Here is a 20,762-nt window from a genome sequence, read left to right on the forward strand (position 1 = left end):
CCATTTCAACCCCTGCAGAGTTTGAAGTGATCTCTTTTGATCCTGAAGTTATCTTGGTAGCTTCCCTGAAACTTGTAGAGCATTTTGCTACTTCGGTTTGAAGGTGAGTGGTGGTGGTGGTGAAAGAGCAGGGAAATGGAACATCTCTCCAGATTTGAAGTGGATTCTTATATACATTGAGGAATAATCTTTTTTTTAAAAAAAAAGTGCTTTAATATTGAAACAAAATGCATGAAGCAGTGTTTATATTTGCCACTTTTTGGTCCTTCTCAAACTCCATCTTGTGCACATCACCACCAGCCACTTCCATCATGTTATCGACCTGCAGTTAACTCCTCAGCTCTGTCTGCATGTACACATAGTTTAATAGTCTTCACTTAAATGCTGAACTCTGTCCACCCTTGTATCTTCATATCCCCTGGCCACCTTGCATGCTTCACTTCCTCAGATTCACTACTGGTAACATTGTCTTAAACTATCTTGTCTTGCATTCTGTAAGCTCTCCTCAAATATTTACTTCTATCTCTGTTATTACATTTCCATGAAAAGCAATTCCTCAGCAAGCCCTCAGTTGTTGCTTTCAACTTGTTACCATACTTGCTTTCTTCCTCAAAACTTCCCTTTGTTAAAGGGAGACTATGTATGCAAATGGAAATAGAAAATGTTGGAGATACTCAGCAGGTCGGGCAGCAGCTGTGGAGAGATGCATATTATTTTTCCAATCACTGAGCTGCTTAAGGAAGAGTTGACCCACTCTGATATCTGTGTATGAAAATTTCCAGTTCTGTACAAGTGCAGAAATAAACCCAAAATGCAGCTAGGAGCTGCCGGTGCTTTCCTTATGATACTATTTTCTAAAGGACTTCCTGAAATTTGCATGACATCGGTAAGCATTGTAATATTTTTTATACATTTTCTGATCCACAGGTATTTGAGCCAAAATTATTTGGATGCAACTGCATTTCACTAAACTTAAATGTATCATTCATTCTCCCATGCAGATATCGGCAGCGTACTTGGTGGTAAAGTTAAAGCTCGCTTTGCAAAGGATGTTATTCCTGCACTGGATGCTTCTTTCAATATGGCCAGAGGTTCGTTGTGTGTAATGAGTCCAACTGTTATGCACAATTATGATATTTTAAATGGTAACAGAATTGTGCAAATCCATATGTGGGGGAAACAATGCATACACTTCAAAACCAGCAGAGGGTATTCTATACCCAGTTGATTAACACAATATACAATTTGAAATTTAGGATGATGCATGATAGGATGAACTAGGGGCTAATTATTAATAAAGTGGAGATACAAGACTAAAATCTGTTATGAATTATTCTAATTCCATGTTTCTTCCAGCACTACGTGCAGGATATGTTCCTCTGAAGAAGGTGTATGGAGAATTCATTGGGCTGCAGTACAAAGGAAATGATTTTATTCAAAGAAAACTCAGTTTCCTTAGATAGTTTTCTATTAATATTTATGCTTTAATTGAATTATTGTAATTGCTATAACTTTCCACATTTCTAGCCGCCAACACAGCCACCTGATTTAAAAGAAAAATAAATTCTGGAGTGCTGGAAGAAATAAATTGTTGATCAGTTCCATTATAACTCTTGGAGAAGTGAAATAGTTTAAATAAGGATGTGTAATTGAATGGCTTAAAGCAGAGGTCAAAATGCATTTGAGAAACTTTTGAAGTTTCTTTTTTCTATTTACTTAAAATCAATGAAATAGACAATGAAGATTTCTTTTAAAAAATGCATAGTGTTATAATTTCTGGCTATCCTAACCATGACACTTTCTGGCAGTCATTTGAAAAGACTCTAGTTTGGGTGGCATATGCCTTTATAGCCAAATTTTCTGTAATGAAGCTATTTTTTTTTTGCCTCCATCTATGATCTGATTTTTCTGCTTTCAACTTTGCTTTTATTATTCTCTTAAATCTGTTGACTTTTGTTTTTTAATCTTGGATACCATGTCCAACTTCCTGTTGTTTTGGATGATTTGTACTGCTAGTCTATTAAAATATTGGGGTGGGGGGGGGGGGGGGCCAGGGCGGAGGAAGTGCTGTAGTTAATCCCAATCCAGTCCTTGCACATTGGGCACAATTTCCAACAGAGTTTGCAAGAGCATTAGGTCAAAAAGTTGCCAATTTGTTTGGTTTCTCCCTTATTATTCTGGCTGGAACCAGTTGACAAAATAATGATCTAATCTGAAATCCAAATGGGTCAGCATCACATGAGGGAAGGGTCTAAGAATGTGCTTTAATTTGTTCAATAACAGTAATGTTTAAAAAGTTAACAGAAAATTAACTGTGGTAATTTGTAATGAAAAGTTAGGACATGATATCACTTAGCAGGTACAGATGAACCTTATTTCCTATTGTGTTCTACACTTTTTTCTGTTATCTTTTCTTTGCTTTATTTCTTTCCTTGCATTGAAGCTACAGTGAAAAGGGCTATCAAAGGTAACTCTGGCATCCAAATGTGTAAAGTCTTGTACACTTGTTTGTTCATGATCTTTTGAGCGTTTTATTTTGTCTGAATCCATATTGTTGTATTTGGCCTTGCTGTGGATTTTACTCATTGGCTAGTAGTACATTTATTTAAATCACCTTGGAAATTATTTGTCTGCACAAAATCCACCAGCCTGCAAGAGTTCCATTATAGTATTATTTAAATAAAATTGTATTGTAATAATTTTGTTAAATATTTGATTTTGATCAAATTTTTAATATTGAATCTTTGGAATTGCTGTCATTATTCAAAAAAGGTTGACATCCTTATTTTAAAAAATGAATTCCAGACAAGCTATTTACAAAGGAGCTTTTGTAAAATTAATTTTTAAAAATATTATTAAATGGCCCAGAATTCTTGGCTTCAAAACAATACTTTATTTTTCATTCCTATATGCTTTGGTATTGGATTTTCAGACTGAATGTTGGTCATTAAACTACATGGAAACGGGTAGCCATCTAGAGGTGAAGCTTCAGTACTTCACGTTTTGGATTATTCTCCAGGAATCTTTACACATGACTCTTGAGGCTTCTAACATCTCAACACAACAAATGCTTAACAGTGCACCTGGAAATGATTCTTTGAAGTATTTAATTAGAAAATGTTTTTAATGAAAGATTGCTCAAATTTGCAGAAAAATGGCTTTTTGGTGGCACTAAACAACTATATTTGTTGGCAGCCCATGCATAAAGCCTAGTGATTTTTTTTTAGCAAACATCCAAAGGTAATTGTGCTTTTTTTTTGTATATGGGTCCCCATGTGCTGCCAGATCTTGCCCTTTCTCTTGTACTCGTAACCTGAGCATTTGCACTACCACTGGGTGAGCTAAAATTTCCTTTAGTTCAAAATTCATTGGAGCCAGATCTTACACTGACTGGCAAGCTCCCCGAGCCTGCTACTGGTGCACGTTTATTCCTCCAGCCTGCCCCTAGTTAGTCTTTAGCTGGGAACCTGGTTTTTCAGTGGACCAGCATGGCACAGGCCCCCTCTGAATGCAAGTAGTCAGCTCTTCACCCACAATGGCTTTGGTAGATGGTGTGGCCATACCTCAGATTCACCAGCTGTCTTTGTCGTGGAATTTGTGAACATCTTTGACATTCTGACACTGAACTTGTTAAAAATTTAAACCAAAAATTGCACTCTGCACACATAATTAGATGCATTTAAGTTAACATAATAAAATTATCTATCACTTCCTCAGCAGCTTTTTGATCCAGTTGATTTCAGTGGGATGGCTGTATAACCTGGCACAGGCTCAGTGGGGAGATGGAAAATGTGAAAATGGCTGCACTGCCCTGTTGGACTCTAAGGAATTCAGTGGCCCAGTGTGGGTGTCCTTGGGGTGACAAGTAACTGGGGGAAAAGTTGGTATTCAGCCTATGAGTTCTGAGCACCTGTCCAGTTAGAGGGAAATTTTAGCAGATGATTGGGGCCATTGCCTTTGCCCCCTACTCCAGTTACGTTCTTGGGCCGAATCAGACTCTGTGACTTTGTCTTATTATTACATGGCTGAGCTTCAGATATCATGCTGTCTTCATCATAAAGATTCCTTAGTAATATTGTTCATCTCTGAACTTGGTCCATCTGCTTCTGTACCCTCATTTATGCTCTTTTTGTGTCCTTAGCCAGTTTCCCAACTTTGCTACTGGACATATCATTGAAAATTCTCCTACCTATTTATTATTCTCTCTCCTCAGGAGATGCACCTTGGAAACGGGCCCTTCAGCCTACCAAATTCATGCCGACAATCAACCACACACTAATCCCACATTAATCCAATCCCATTAGGGGCAATTTACAGTGGCCAATTAACCTACCAAGCCACAGTCTTTGGGATGAGGCAGGAAACTGGAGCACCTGGAGAAAACCCACACAGTCACAGGGAGAATTGTGCAAACTCTCACAGCACCTGAGGTCAGAATTGAACTGCAATCTCTGGCACTGAGAGGCAGCAGCTCTATTAGCTGTGCTGTTGTGTCACACTTTTAAGTCTTGTTCACAACACCATGAATTTAAAATTCTCAACCTATTGTTCAAATCCATGCATGGCCTTGCTCCTGGAAATTTCCTCCTAAAACTGTTCTGCCTCTCAAATTTTCACTTTAAGTTGTTTCTTAAAAGCTATCTCTACAGAAGTTTTTGGCTCCCTCTTTTAAAAAATCTTGAAACTAGTATTCTTTATGCCCTCAGCTATCTTGATGACACCTTCACCCATCCTCCTTCCATTCTTTCAGTTTCTGTCTCCATTACATCTCTGCTGATGAGACTTTCCACACTAGTGACTTCAACATGTTTTCATTAACCGTAGCTTTTCCTCTGCCATAGTTGACAGGATTCTCAACCTTTCTCTTCTACACTCCTACTCACACCCACTCTCCTCTCAGCCAGGCACAGACAAGGTTCTCCTTGTCCTCTCCTTCCAACCCCATCAGCTTCCATAATTTCTGCCACCTCCAACAGGATTCCATCACGAGACACATTTTCCACTACTCCTTCAGCATTCCAAAGGGACTGTTTCCTCTGCAACTCCTTGGCTTACTTTTCCACCACTATGCATGGCACTTCTTGTGAAATCCTGGTAGACTTTTCATATCTCCATACCACACGGGGAGGCTATTCAGCTATGTCAGTCTCAGAGCAATCCTATCAGTTCCATTCCCTCACTTACTTCCCTGTAACCATTCTCTCTCATGCCTATCAACATCATCCAGGTTCTCTTGCCATCCACTTGCACTAGCAGTAATTCAGTGTAATTAATTAACCTGCCAGACAGTACATCTTTGGGATGTGGGAGGAAGTCTGAACACCCAGAGGAAACACACTCTTTCACAGACAGAATATGCAAACTCCACAAGGCAACATCAGAGGTCGGGATTGAACCTGGGTCACTGGAGATGCATTACTGTGCAGCCCTAATGCAACACCTGCCCTTTACCTCTTCCTGTCCCAGCATCCAAGGACTTGAACAACCCTTCTAGATGAAGTAAACATTTACATAATGCAGTTCTAGTTTAGTATGTACTTTTCTGTGGTCATAATATGATCTCCTTTGCATTGGAGAAATCCAACTCAGATTGGAGGTATTTTACAAACTATTTACTCAGTCTGCTAGTTGACTGAAAGCTCAGGGCCACTCTGTCACTTTAATTCTCTGCCCTGCTGCCACTCTAACCTCGTGATCCTATGTTGCTCCAATGATGCGTGATGTAAGGTTGAGGAACAGCACATCATCTTCCATCTGGGTACTTTGCACTCTTCAAGTTTTATTATGGGTGACCACCGCTCCCTTGTGTAATATCTCGCTTGTCCATTTCTCATGATGGCCCATGACCAAAGCATCAGCTCTTTTCCCTTGCCACTGGTGCTGCTTGACCCTGCTGAGTACTTTCAGAATTTTCTACTTTAGGATTCTGTCACCTGCAGATTTTGGCTTTGTTGACATGATAGTTGCCAGGATGGTTATTTTTCTTTGCTGCAGTAAGGAGCTGCCAATTTCAGTACTGCGAGGCACTTTTCATCACCTCAATGATAAATCTTTTGGAATTGTCTACCCAAGAGGGTTGGGGTGGCTCAGTCACTGAATATATGAAAGAAAGAAAGCACCAGATTTTGTTAGATATTGAGGGAATGAGGGATATGGGACCAGTGCGGTAAAATGATGCTGAGGTAAACGTTCAGCTCTTAATGGAGAAATCACAAGGGGTCAAGTTGCTCACTGTGCTTCTCTTTCTTACACTGTTATATTCTAATGATCTTAAGTATTAATATTTGTATCGGAGTAAAAGGATGCACAACTTTTTCATAGTTTGAATTTTTGGGAATAAGTCTACAAGTTGAGACTAAGCATTGGCCCAGAGTATTTGATCAGTAGCACATCATTTGTATTCGACTATGACCTCTGCACCAAGTTCGTACTTGGCAAGCATGTTTCTCCCAGCCTGATTTTGCAGTTAGGAGCTAAGTCGTTTCCTCACAGCGAGTCCCTGTAGATAGACTGGAACTTCTGCCAACAAGCCCTAGCCCACAGGGAAGCAGAAATAATTATGATGGCCCATCCTTCCATGCTGTGTCATGCCATTAGTTCAGTATCCATCAAAGCTTTAAAGCACTCTGCCATTCAAGAATTTTCATAAAATTGTTAAGAACTTTCAATTATATAAGTTTTTTAATAGTTTAAGGTTTATTGGAAAAACATTTAATATATTTAAATGCTCAAATAAAAACACTTAAATAATTCTTGCATTAGTCTCTTCAGTGATGTCATGGAGGTGTGTCAGGTCCAACCATGTGCAGGATGTTTCTTTACTGCACAGTATGCAGGGTTGCTGCCAATTCTGCAATTGGACAAATTGGTGAACTTCTGCAGTTTTGCAAGTTTGTTCCCTGTGGAAGTAACTGGTACCAGGTAATCATTTTTTCTACAAAATCTGAGTGTTATTTTCTACCTTGGAAGGCACAGCAAAATGGAACACTGAAGACTGGTTGGTTTTGTCCAGTCAGATGAAAATTTTTAAATGTTTTGGGCAATTGGATAACTTGATCAAACCTCTAAATTTGCAGACATCAGAGAAAGCAAGAAAGCTTTGGAGAACGTGGTCGTCTCCAAGCGAACGTTAGAGGAAGCAACTGGCAAACTTGACGCAAGCTTGACTGATGCACAATCAAGTCTCAACAATACATTGAATGATGCAGCTTGCAAAGTTCCAGGAACTGTTGACCACTGTGATGACATAAGGGGTTCACTGGACACTCTCAGCATAAGTGCAGACTTTAACCAAGTAGGACTTTTTTTTCTTCCTTCACTGCACCTGTCAATAACTTGTTTGGGTTATAACTTGCTCTTTAACAATCATCTTGCCTGCTTCCATCCTTCCCTCCTAATTCTGCTTTGGAAAATGAGAGGTTATGATGCTTCTCATTGGTTGCTTATGTACTACCTGAGCATAAACAAAGCACAAACGTGAAATTTTGCTTTGAGCCATGGCTCAATCAGTAGGACACTCTCTGCAACGAAAAGTTGTTGATTTGAATACAAATCCTGAGAATCATTCCCAGATTGGAGTGCTGAATTTCAGATGAAATGCTAAACTAGGGTCTGTCTGCTTTCTAAAACAATCATCCCTTGACACTTTTTCAAAGAACGCAAGGGATGATATGTCCTGGTCAAAATTTATCTCTTGGTTAACCCAAGTAAATCAGATAATCTAGTATTATCACATTGCTGTTTGTGAGAGCTTGCTGAATTCCAATTGGCTTCAGTGTTTCTTACATGGCATTAGTGATTGCTCTTCAAAAAGTACAGTATTGACGTTAAATACTTTTACTCCTAAGGAAGTGTAATGTGGTTTATAAATGCAGTCCTTTTTGTTATTATTTTAAAATTTTGCTTTGACTATTTCAGTTACAAGATGTGGATTCTCAACTTGCCAAAGTGAACAATGTGCTGAAAACGGATTTTGAAGACTTGATTCAGAAGGTAAACACAACTCAATACTTTGCATAATTGGAATTTAAAATGTTCTACACTGCTTTCAGCTGTATGAAGTTCTCAAAAGTTTTGTGCACTTGTTACTTTTTTATTTCTGAATTTCCAAGGTGTAGTGTTGCATTATTACAAATTATGACTCTGAGATTTGTTTTACTTTTGAGCCAAATTCAATATAAAATAACAAAAAATGAATCCTGCATTATATATAATGTGAATTATGCATTTCCATGTTTCTGGTTATTAGGGAGCTGATTGACATTTTCAGATGTCTTTAATCTATTACAGATTAAAGTTTGAAATAGATTGGCAGTGGAAAGTGTTTGGGTTTTTTAATAACAGATAGTTTGTGATAACAATTCAGTGAGCAAGGATCTCTAAAATGCAGAAAAGTGCCGGCTGTAGTAGCTTAGATGAATGCCCAAGAGCTTGCACTTCCAGTTCAGCATATCTACCACCAAGTTTTGGTGATCTGTCCTAAAATCTTTTAATGACTCTGCATTTACATTATATACGTAATTATTACTAATGTTTGTAGGTTTAGTATATTCAGGATGTTTTTTTTGTAAATCCAATTGACAGTTTTTAAAAAGTCACTTTTTTTATTCTCCACTGATACAGTCTTTCCTAGTTGACTTCCCATTGAATTCAACTCACTGATGTTCAGTTCCTTCTCAGTTATGTGTGCTGCTTCAGTTATAGATTGAGGCGATCATACCTGCTTGCCTTGTCCTGGGTGCTATCACTGCAGTCATTTTGTCTTATGCTTCCAACAATTTGCAACATGCAAAAATATGAAATATATTGTAAATAAATAAAAAAATTTTGAGTTCAGTTCATCTTGCAGTCTGTAGAACAATTCTTCCCCTGCAATGACAGTTGTGTGATCCATGCTATCCACTAGCAGCTGCACAATAATTTCTCTGATCTTGCTCTGGAATATGCCTTGCCTTTCACCAAGAAGTAATTCAGTTTAGCCGAATGTTTATATTCATATGGAAGTTGGTTGTGTCTGACCCCTTAGTATTGTAATGTGCTAATCTGTCAAAGCATTATAGCACAGTTGAATTGTGCTGCTATACTTGCCAAAAAAAAATTCTGAGCTTTTGTGTTGGTCAGCTTTAGAAAGAAAGTTGGAATAACGTCAGGGCGAAACACTTAATGGATATATGTGGTGCAGCTTATTGCAGAGATCATTTCCCCTCCCCTCACTCAGCAAATGCTGCAAACCCAAGCTCCCAAAAATTGGATCTGAGAATATGTATCTCTTCTCGTTCACAATTTGCCACCCATATTAATTCAGTGCATCTTTAATTTTTTGAATCCATTTTACTTAACACAAGAATGACAGTATTCAATGAAAGTAACTAATGAAAGTGAGATTGGCTATGTAATGGCTAGTTTTGTGGTAGGAACAGATGGCTATTAGGAAATGAGTTGAGACTGAACTCATTTACAAAAAACAACATTCTTGTATAATGTACGGTTATTCTTACAGTCATTAAGAAGAGGGGTGACAAGCATCCAACTAACATTTCAAAATTTGCTTTGGTGTAATTATCATCACTAAATCATACAGAACAAAGAAACTTGCACGTTCTCCTCGAACAAAAATTCAACTATAATGGTTGTGGCTGCCCTATGGAAAAAAGAATGTCCATTTGGTCTCTGAACTTTTCCCAAAGAAGGAGCAATCTGCACAGCTATGGGAAAAACAATTCTTGATTTTTTTTAAATTCCTTCACAGGGGTAAGCTTTGCTGACAAGGGCAAAATCCGTGGCTAATGGCTAATTGCCCTCAGAATGCTGAACTGGAACTCTTGTGATGGTGGTACTGTAGTGGTGTTTAAGGAGTTCCAGGATACAGATCTTTTGATAAGAAATGATATATTTCTGTGCTAGAATGATTACTTGGAAAACACGGATATCCTTGCTCAGATTATTTTTGAATCTAATAACACTACCCTGTAGGGCAATGGATTCCAGATTAAAAGAGCACGGCAAGCTGTTTATAAAAACAAAGCTGCTTTCTCCGCAATGGAATTTTTTTGAAGATAAATTATATCAAATATTTGCTAGTGCTATTATAAAATTAATAAAGAAGTTCACAACTATGTACCATTGGTTCAAGTTAATTTATCTTTATATATTTCTAGGGGCATTCATCATTTAATAATACTCCAGAAGTAATTCAAAATGAAACAAAGGCAGTTGCATCAGGTAGAGTTGCATAAAATTTTAACCTTCTGTACTTTTCTAGTAAATGTGTCTATTACTGAAATATTAACCAATAGCTCATTAAGAGATGTGGAGTATAAGTGAAAAATGTTATAATTGTTTATCCTATTAATTTCTACTATTTCTCTTGTTTATGGCATCTTCTTTTCAATTTTGCAGCACTTCCTCGTAAGTTTAAGCAAATCTTAAGCACAGTATGTAAGGTCTGTGACATACTGTGTCTCTTTGTGTGTTTGTCTTCAATGCACCAGAGTCAGTTTTCTACTTCCATAGCAATCTGCGTGCAGAAGCTATGTATATCTTTTGGTAAATTTTCTACCTCAAACTGAATTTGTATAGCTTTTGAATATGATGACTTCTGCTTATTTCAGATGGAAAATGGAACCATATACTCTGGGGCAGTTCAATAAATTGCTTTTATTAAATGGAAATTGAAAACTCAAATCGATTCCATAGAAGCCTTGCATAAAACACCCATTTACATTGCTTTTGTATAGGAAATGTTTTAGCTTGTATATATCATGCACTTTACATGTACGTTGCCACTTGTATATGTGCTCTCCATACCAGGGTGCATTTTCATGAGTTTGTTCCATCAATTACATTCAGTAATAGCAGTGATAGAAAGTGTGTGCAAAGAGTTATGGTGTAGTTTGTATTATTTTCCTTTTCAGATGCAAAGAAAGTGCTCAATGATGTTGGTGAGATGGTTTCGGATTTCAGTAAGAAGCCTGCTATTGATGATGTAATCAATACCTCTATTGCATATCTCAATCAGGGTCAGAGATATTTTCTTGAATATCTTCCATATTTGGAAAAATACGATTTCTACAGGTAGGTTTTATTTCCCAAAAGCGAAATGAAGTAATTTGATATTAAAAAAAATTCAGTTCAGCCATCGATTTAGGCAAGCAGAACATTTAACTTTCACATCCATGGCTGATGATTTGATCAGTCCTGATGAAATGTCATTGAGCTGAAACAGTAACTTCTACAAAGGCTGCTTGAGTATTTTCAGCATTCTCTATTTTCTATTTGCTCAAGGCTGCTTTTAATACATTCCAACCTTGACTTTAAAATACTGAGGCATAATTATTTGTAAAATGCTCATAGCACTAATTTAATAACTTGTACCTGTTTTACATGTTTCCAAATGTGCCTGTGCTGATATGAAGAGTAATCGGGTGTCTCATATTTATGGTTTCAGCATGGAGGATTAAAAGAACACAGATCAACAGTGGTGCACTGTCCCCTAAGTTGTGTTTTAGAATCATGCATCACCTTGAATGCCACTTCATTGCATTCTAAGTATCTGATATGAAAATCTGTGTAAATATTGAAAATAGAACTGATTTCATACCTGTATATCCTTTTTATAGATGGCTTGGTGGAATTGCACTCTGCTGTTCAGTTGTACTTATCCTTACTTTCAACTACCTTGGTTTGCTGTGTGGATCCTGCGGGTTTGACAAGCATGCTTCTCCAACCACCAGAGGCTGCGTATCAAACACGGGAGGCACCCTCCTTTTAGCGTAAGCACAATGTCAAAAATACTGCTGACGTAGATCGCAAATACATTGCAAAATCTTTGTAATAAATATGATTTGCTTCCAATATTTGTCCAATACTTCATAGCCTTTTTTTAAAAACCTAACTCTGCCATTTCTTTTAGGGGTGTTGGGGTCAGCTTCATTTTCTCCTGGCTTTTGATGCTGGTAGTTGTGGTCACATTTTTCACAGGAGGAAATGTAGAAAGGCTCGCTTGTCAATCTTTTAAAGACAACAGTTTATTTAAGGTAAAATGCAAGAACTTTATTGTAAATGAAAGATAAATGTTTTTATTTCTGATTTTTGTTTTCTTGCTGTTTTTTTTTTAAACCAAATTTGAGCTCTTGTGTCTGAAAACCATTATGTGCTTTTAGATCTCCACTAACTGGTGGTGATTTTAGGTATCAAGGCTCTGGACTCTGCAATCCCCTTAATACTATCATTCTTGTTTAAGATGCTCAAGTTCTAACTCTCAATGAGTCTTTTTTTTTCCCCCACGTGGCCTTTATTTGGATCACCAGCTGTGGTCCCCACCCAGGGCCACTTAATCTGGCCAAGGTGAGGTGGGATGTGGTGATAAATATGGCAAGACCTCAGTGGCAACTAGGCCTCAGCCACTGAGGGCTTAACTTGAAACTCCCTGAGAGCTTTTAATGGGAGGTAAAGTTGTGTGCAGAGCCTCACCTCCTGTCAAAGTTGTCTGAAGGCTTTTGTCACTATCCCTATTATTGAGACATTTAAAAAATTGGTTTGAGTTAATTTTAGAAAATGTTACATTTTAATACTAAAACTCATTAGAAGACTTGCAAATAAAGATATGGGGGGGGGGGGGGGGGGGGGGGGGGGGGGGGGGGGGGGGGGGGGGGGGGGGGGGGGGGCGGGGGGGAAAGTAAAAGTGACTGAACTTGTTTCTCATGCCCTTTATCTCCAGGTTGGGAATCCATAAGATGAATGTGGATTCTGACCTTATGCCTGGTCTGACTAGCTTTGGATCATAAAGGCATTATTCTGAGGAATCCCAGAACATCCAACCTTCTCTGCTGGATTAGGCAATGGAATGAAGTGATATGCTCTGGCATCTGTCGCTTAGGTAGTCCCAGACTTGCGGAGGATCCTTGCAAACCTGGGAGGCACTGACCTGAGACTAGAATTTGGCCCATTATGTCCCTTTGTAGCTAGATGTCAAGTTTTCATTGGTTGTTTTGGTGAAGCTCCTTGGGACATTTTACAAATGACATATCTATCTATATGTGTATAAGTTCTCATGAGCTAAAACATGGTTTAAAATAGGATTCCATGTGATAAATCATTTGTTTAAATTATTATTGACATTAAGAAATTCAAGATTACAAAAGTTGATGTTGAAGAACAGTCAATAAAATATGGAATCTTATTTGAAATGATATGTATCAGGAATAAAATTTCCATTGTTTTCATTGTTTTTATATTTCTAAAAAGCAGTTGAGAGTCTTGACTCTAGTGTTTTAACAATATTATGTTATAATCTTTTAAGAAAAGGTACCCGTTACATGAGATGTTAGTAAAAATTGGTGTTTGTAGAAGTGATGTATAGTTTTTGCTCCTAAGCCTGTCATTTTTGTGTTTACAAGCTTTTGGATACTCCCTATTTATTGAACTCTCAGTGGAAGAACTTCCTTTCTGGACTTCTGTTTTCTGAACACAACGTAAACCTCACTTTTCAGAGCGTGTACAGGTCAGGTTCTAAAGTTTACTGCTGCTACTTGATATTTGTTTCTTCGGGAAGAAAAGCTTCCATTTTCTTTAACTCTTGGCCTCCTGCATCCCTGTAGTGGTGATTATTTGTACTGGGGTAGGAATCTAGGTTTGACAAGTAGGTAAGTAAGCAAATCTGGACAGAGCTTTGGTTTAATTATTCAATCACCTGAGATTGTTGAAGCCATTCCCAACCCTTGGTGTAAGGCCTACGTGAATAAGAATTGGGAATGGCTCCAATACTCTCCAGAAGTGAACTCCATTTTTATTTCCTCCTATTCATTCACACCAGCCTTGGGGTATGCTGAAGCTCTGCCTCCCTATTGTCACACCAGGAAACTTGACACCAGGATGTTAATAGGCCATTAAGTAATGCCTTTGTCATAGTTGGTCATGGGTTTCATTAATATTTTCTTGGCATACAAATTTTCATGGTCGTCTTTGTCAGCTTCACAACATCTGATTGAAGATAGCAGCTTGGGATCTGTTCCTCTGTTGAAATTGTTAATAAGTGAAAGTTATTTTTCCCTGGTTTGGTGACGTCTGAATGAAAATGAACTAAATAACTTTTTCTATAGCTGCATGCAAAGGTCTCCAATCCCACCTTTCTGGTCAGTTAGATGGGGCACCATTGAGGGTTCTATTTTTTTTAATATAGTGTAGCGGCTAACTACACACTATGAATGAAGACACAGGGTCGCTGGTTTCAAATCAGAGGTCGAATGCAGACCCGGGGCGCAGTGCGTTTTTAATAGCTGAAAACTCCCCGGCGCTGACGTCGTGCATGGGTCACCTGACCTTCCTGTGTGCGGGCTTTCTCAGCCCAACGCTGGGGAAGGAGGAGGGCCCTGCGCCATCTTGGATCGGGGCCTCTGACAACATCGGGAGTCGGTTCGAATGCCAGTGCGGTGAGTCGCTACATGACCCCCCCCCCAGAACCGGCAATACTGTTGTGAAAACCAGAATGAAATAAACTATGACTTAGGTGGCCTGCCCCGGCGCTGCGCTCGCTGTACCACCATGGGTTGGTCCAAGTCTAGATGAGCTGGCTTCAGCCGGTCAACTGTAAACACCTCCTCGCGCCCGCCAATGTCCAGCACGAATGTAGATCCATTGTTCCTGATGATCTGGAATGGCCCTTCGTACGGCCATTGCAGCGGTGATCGGTGCGCTCCCCTCCTGACAAAGACAAACTTAGTGTTGGAGGGAAGTTGCATACGGGCCGGGACCTGTCCTTGTCGCAAGGTGGGAATCGGGGCCAGGCTCCCAAGCCGCTCGCACAACCGGTTGAGCACCGTGGCAGGTCTGTCCTCTGGCCCCCGAGGGGCTGGCAGGAACTCGCCCGGGACGACTAAGGGCGTTCCGTAGACCATCTCCGCGGACGGGGCATGTAGGTCCCTCTTTTGGCACAGTGCGTATCCCAGCAGGACCCAGGGGAGTTCGTCTACCCAGTTGGGCCCCTTAAGGCAGGCCATGAGCGCTGACTTCAGGTGATGATGGAACCTCTCCACCAGCCCATTGGATTGCGGGTGATAGCGGTGGTGAGGTGGATCCGGGAACCCCACAAGTCGACGACAGCAGACCACAGGCCGGAGGTGAATTGAGCTCCCCTGTCTGAAGTGATATGTGCCGGGACAACCGAAACAGGCCACCCAAGCTGACAAAAGGGCCCATGCGCAGGACTGGGCGGAGGTATCTGCGAGGGGAATGGCTTCAGGCCAGCGGGTAAAACGGTCGACAATCATGAGGAGGTACCGCGCTCCTCGGGAGACTGGAAGAGGGCCGACCAGATTGACGTGGATGTGGTCGAACCTCCTGCAAGGGGGCCTTGACGTGCTGCTGTACTTTCGAGGTCTGGCAGTGAGTGCAGGACCGGGCCTATTCGGAAACCTGTTTATGCAAGCCATGCCAGATGAACTTGTTGGACGCCATCCGGACTACCGGGTGTGCAAGGCCGTGGATGGCATCAAACACCCGTCTGCGCCAGGCAACTGGGATGATGGGGCGGGCTCTACCTGTGGAGATATCACAGAGCAGGGTGTGCTCACCGGGGCCTACCAGAAGGTCTTGCAGCTGCAGGCCCGAGACTGCGGTGCGATAGCTGGGCATCTCCGTGTCCGTTCGCTGTGCCTCCGCTAGAGGCGCCGAAATCCACCCCCGGGACAAAACCTGGATGGTGGGCCGTGACAGTGCATCCGCGACCACGTTCTCTTTCCCGGACAGATGGCGGACGTCAGTGATGATCTCAGAGATGTACGACAAGTGCCGCTGTTGCTGGGTGGACCAGGGATCTGAGACCTTGTGGAAGGCGAAGGTCAACAGCTTGTGGTCGGTGAAAGCAGTAAACGGACTGCCCTCCAAGAAGTAACGGAAGTGGCTGATGGCCAGGTACAACGCCAACAGCTCGCGGTCGAAGGCGCTATATTTGAGCTCTGGTGGTCGAAGGTGCCTGCTGAAGAACGCCAGCAGTTGCCAACGCCCTTCGATAAGTTGTTCCAGCACACCTCCGACCGCTGTGCTGGAGGCGTCGACCGTGAGGGCAGTCGGGACGTCCGTGCGCGGATGCATCATCATGACTGTGTCCGCCAAGGCCTGCTTGGTTTCAACGAACGCGGTGTGAGCCTCTTCCGACCAAACAATGTCCTTGCTTCTGCCTGACAGGAGAGCAAACAACGGGCGCATGATGCGGGCCGCGGATGGTATGAACCAGTGATAAAAGTTTACCATACCGAGGAATTCCTGCAGGCCCTTGATGGAGGTGGGTCGGGCGAATGGCGGATGGCGTCAACCTTCTCAGGCAGGGGCGTGGCGCTGTGTTTGTCGATCCAGTGACCCAGGAAATCGATTGTCTCCAGCCCGAATTGGCATTTCGCTGGGTTGACGGTCAGGCCGAACTCCCTCAGGCGAGAAAAGAGTTGGCGGAGGTGCGTGAAGTGTTCCTGGTGGCTGTTGCTGGCGATCAAGATGTCGTCAAGGTATATGAAGGGCGAAGTCAAGGTTGCGCCCGACCGCGTCCATGAATCTTTGGAAGGACTGAGCAGCATTCTTGAGGCCAAAGGGCATCCGGATGAATTCAAAGAGGCTGAAAGGTGTGATCAGTGCGTCTTTGGAATGTCGTCCGGATGCACCGGGATCTGGTGATACCCGTGGACGAGGTCGACCTTGGAAAAAATGGACCGCCCATGTAGGTTGGCAGCAAAGTCCTGAATGTGCGGCACGGGGTACCGGTCTGGGGTAGTAATGTCGTTGAGGTGTTGGTAATCGCCGCAGGGCCACCAGCCTCCGGCTGCCTTGGGGATCATGTGTAGCGGAGAGGCCCATGGGATGTCCGACCTGCGGATGATACCCCGCTCCTTAATTTTTTTGAATTCCTCCTTCGCGAGGCGGAGCTTGTCTGGGGGTAGCTGCTGGGCATGGGTGTGGAGGGGAGGGCCCTGGGTGGGGGATATGATGCTGGACACTGTGCTTGGGCAAGGTGGTGGAGAACTGGGGCATTAGTATGGACAGGAACTCTGCCAGGAACCCTGGCAAACTCATTGGTCGAGCGTGGTGACTGAGTCGAGATGTTGGGCCGGCAAGCTTGGCCACACCCAACGAGAACGTTTGGAAGGTCCTGGCATGTACCAAACGCTTACCCTGCAGGTCAACCAGCAGACTGTTGGCACGAAGGAAGTCTGCCCCAAGGAGTGGTTGCGCGACAGCGGCCAGGATGAACCTCCAAGTAAAGTTGCAGGTGCCGAACTGGAGGTGTACCAACCGGGTGCCAAAGGTCCGAATGGCGCTGCTGTTGGCTGTTCTGAGGGCGGGTCCTGGTGTGGCAGTTGCGAGTCTCGCGGCCGGTGGGAGGCACGACGCTGACTTTGGCTCCAGTGTTCACTAGGAAACTGACGTCCAGAACGCCTGTCCCACACATGCAAGAGGCTATCTGGGTGGCTAGCCGCTGTAGTCGTCAGCGGCGGCTGGCTCTGGCGTTTCTCGGAAACCTGCATGGTGGCCGGCCTGTTGGGTACATGGCGTGGCAACGCACTCGACGGACGCCCTGCTCTCCTTCCCTCGCCTGCCAAAGGACATCTGCCCGGGGCGGCCACCTTCCGGGGTTTGCTGAAATCGGCATCTGCCAGGAGCAGGTGGATGTCATTAGGTAACTGCTCCAGGAAGATCTGCTCAAACAGCAGGCAGGGTTTATGCCCGTCTGCAGGGCCAACATCTCATTCATGAGCGCGGAGGGGGGTCTGTCGCCCAACCCATCGCGGTGAAGTAGGCGGGAGGCCCGTTCGCAGTCGGGAAAGGCTGAAAAGTCTCGAGAAGGAGGGTCTTGAACTTATCGTACTTCTCCTCCTCCGGGGGGCGCCTGAATGAAATCCTCGACCTGGGCGGCAGTGTCTTGGTCAAGGGCGCCCACCACGTAATAGTACTTGGTGTCGTCCCTGGTGATCTGGCGAACCTGGAACTGGGGCCTCAGCCTGGTCAAACCAGACACGGGGCCGGAGGGTCCAGAAGGTGGGCAGTTGAAGGGCTACTGCCTGTACCTCTTGCTGTGCAGACATCATAGGTCCAAAAACGTTTGGGCCCGTCGGGGTCACCAATGTAGCGGCTAGCTACACACTATGAAATGAAGACACAGAGTCGCTGGTTTCAAAATCAGAGGTCGAATGCAGACCCGGGGCGCAGTGCGCCTTTATAGCTGAAAACTTCCCACGCTACAGTTCCTGCGCTGACGTCATGCGCGGTCACCTGACCTTCCCGCGCGTGGGCTTTCCCAGCCCAACGCTGGGGAAGAAGGAGGGCCCCGCGCCATCTTGGATCGGGGCCTCCGACGTTGCGATGTCGGGAGCCGGTTCGAATGCCGGTGCGGTGAGTTGTTACAGTAGTTTGACAACACTGAAGTGGAAATATCAGTCAAGGGGAGAATCATGCAATCTGAGAGCTATGACAATTACCTGAACCACTTCAGGGCCATCTTATAGGTTATTATGTATTTTAAGAGAGAGATATCCTTGCTGTGGAAGCTAAATCAAATTTTATTTTATTTTCTATGCAGCAAATGCCGCAGAAATGAAGGAGTATATTCAGCCTTCCAGCTTCAAAATGTATTCAATGTTGATGATCTAAATTTCAATGCAGTGAGTAAAAGCAGTGATGTTTGTCTTTGGATGAAATAATATTAAGCAGTTTCCTTGGTAATGAATTATTCAAAGTTGAAAAGACAAGCTTAGCAATTGCACTGGAACATTGCTCTTCACTTTCTCGTGGTTTTTGCTATTGTTTCTGGTGAAATGAGATTTAGACCAAAAGTTGGTCGAGCTGTGATCTTGTGCTAGCTCAGTTTTGTCTTCAGGGCAATTTGACTTTGCTGAAGGTAATTTTTGCCTCTTGGGTTTTCTTCTTTCATTTTTAAATGTAACGAAAAAGGGAAAATGTTGGAGCTTTTGCAATCCCACCTGGGTCAACGTTAACAGTTGCCTTAAGATTATATTTCCATTTTCTTCTTTTAACCTTCTAACAAGGAAATGATATACTTTCATTTAACACCCTACTGTAGTAACTCATCAAATAGTAAATTGCAAGTGTTAACTTGATCTGTTTCAGCCAGGAATGATCTCTCTCACCCCACCCCCCCCCGCCAGACGTTGACTGGGAAGGGTGCTTTTCTGTATAAATCTAAAAAGAATGGATTTTTGGGAGGGGAGATCAGAATAAAAACTCTACATACATTCCTCTAAATGGAATCTGTGTTTTGCTGTTGAGTTGTACTTTAGACAAATGATGACTGTCTTTCTATCAATGTAATGTAGCTTCCTTCGTGTTAAAACTGCAACTGAATTATTGAAATTCATTTTGTTCAAATAATTTTCCATTTGGATTTGTGGGAAGTGTGTATGATCTGATTTAAATTCCTGCATTCTGTACCAATAAATGGCACTGTGTGTGCTGCAGTCAGTTTTCTAAGTGCATAGCAAACAAAAGAATGGCCCCTTGAAGGGAATGTAGAAGGCTGAAAGTCCAGTTGAAAATGGAACTGAATTTGGATTGAAGAGAAGAATTGGGACCCCCCTCTGGCTGGGCCAAATACCTGAGGCTCAAGATGTTAATATTGGACTTTGTATTTTTATTTGCTTGGCAGTAACTTTAGAGGGACTATTTTGAATTGGTCTTACCTAGACAAACTTGTGTTGTACTAAGATGCTGCTTATGTAGCTATGGGTTTTTAATTGTATAAAGTTTTGTGTGTAAATGGGGCAAAAATTGTAGTAAATGCAGAAGTTGTTCAAATGTATTGTTTTTTTATTGTTAATGGCATTGATGAGATATTTTTCAGTATAACAGCTAACCTGACAGACAAATTCACCAACGTTGATGTGAAATTGAGTAGTATCATGATACTGGATGAACAAGCAAAAAATGGTCTTCGTGATTTCACTGATACTGGCATTGAACAAAAATTAATTTTGCGGCATACTTCAATGAGGTATTACATTTATTCTTTGTGTTTCAATGGGATGAAGCATCCACCACTGGAAATTAGTTATTAGAACTATTTATCTTAATAATGCAGTACTAAGACAGAAACAGTTCCATCTTGCATAAATATTAATTGAATTGTTATGCAAGTTAATTACAGGTGGACCTGATATGAATTTGTTTTTCTTTGTTTGAACACAACTTTTACCAAGTGCAGTGATTTGCTTTAACTTTGCAATGAGGTTTTAATTAAAGATATTTCCATATCCAAAGGAGTTGATCATTAAAAACCAAATCACTTCATTGCCACCCTTCCAGCATAAATACACCAATACCTCCAATGTGAAGTCTTCGTTCTGAGTTTCTCCATATTCTATATTGTCAACCTCCTTTCTGTAGTGCAACCTCCCATTCCACATATTCTCTGATCCTGGCTCTTGGCCACACTGACCACAGAACAAACAGCAACGAGGTCCCAAAATCTGGAATTCCTTCCCTTCACCCTCAAATTACAAAGCTTTTATTTACACCTAATATCTCTTCTACTTTCTTAACAACTTTTTTAAACTCTCATTTCCATAAAGAATTTGAATTATTGAAAATATTACTCATGTGCACTGCTGTTGCTATAAAGTTTAAAATCTTCTTGATCAACACGAAATCTGGGTAACCAAACACAAACAAACAAACAAATAAATAAAAAATATATATATATTTATAGGAAATAGATAGCTGGGTTTGGAACTGAAGAGTTGTTTATAATTTGAATGCATGCCAAG

The 20,762-nt window shown here is 41.9% G+C and overlaps 1 protein-coding gene across 1 annotated transcript in view; it reads left to right on the forward strand.

The window, feature by feature from the left end:
* Positions 1-20,762, forward strand: part of LOC127583983 (prominin-1-A-like) — a 135,780-nt gene that overhangs the window by 90,870 nt on the left and 24,148 nt on the right. The window contains 11 exon segments of the mRNA XM_052040461.1: positions 1,002-1,091; positions 7,077-7,294; positions 7,918-7,992; positions 10,158-10,221; positions 10,914-11,073; positions 11,619-11,771; positions 11,912-12,035; positions 13,398-13,501; positions 18,563-18,644; positions 19,830-19,961; positions 19,964-19,990. Of these exon segments, the coding sequence (XP_051896421.1) occupies positions 1,002-1,091; positions 7,077-7,294; positions 7,918-7,992; positions 10,158-10,221; positions 10,914-11,073; positions 11,619-11,771; positions 11,912-12,035; positions 13,398-13,501; positions 18,563-18,644; positions 19,830-19,961; positions 19,964-19,990 (1,229 nt within the window).

Source organism: Pristis pectinata, chromosome 2 (assembly GCF_009764475.1).
Source record: "Pristis pectinata isolate sPriPec2 chromosome 2, sPriPec2.1.pri, whole genome shotgun sequence".
NCBI classification, from domain to species: domain Eukaryota; kingdom Metazoa; phylum Chordata; class Chondrichthyes; order Rhinopristiformes; family Pristidae; genus Pristis; species Pristis pectinata.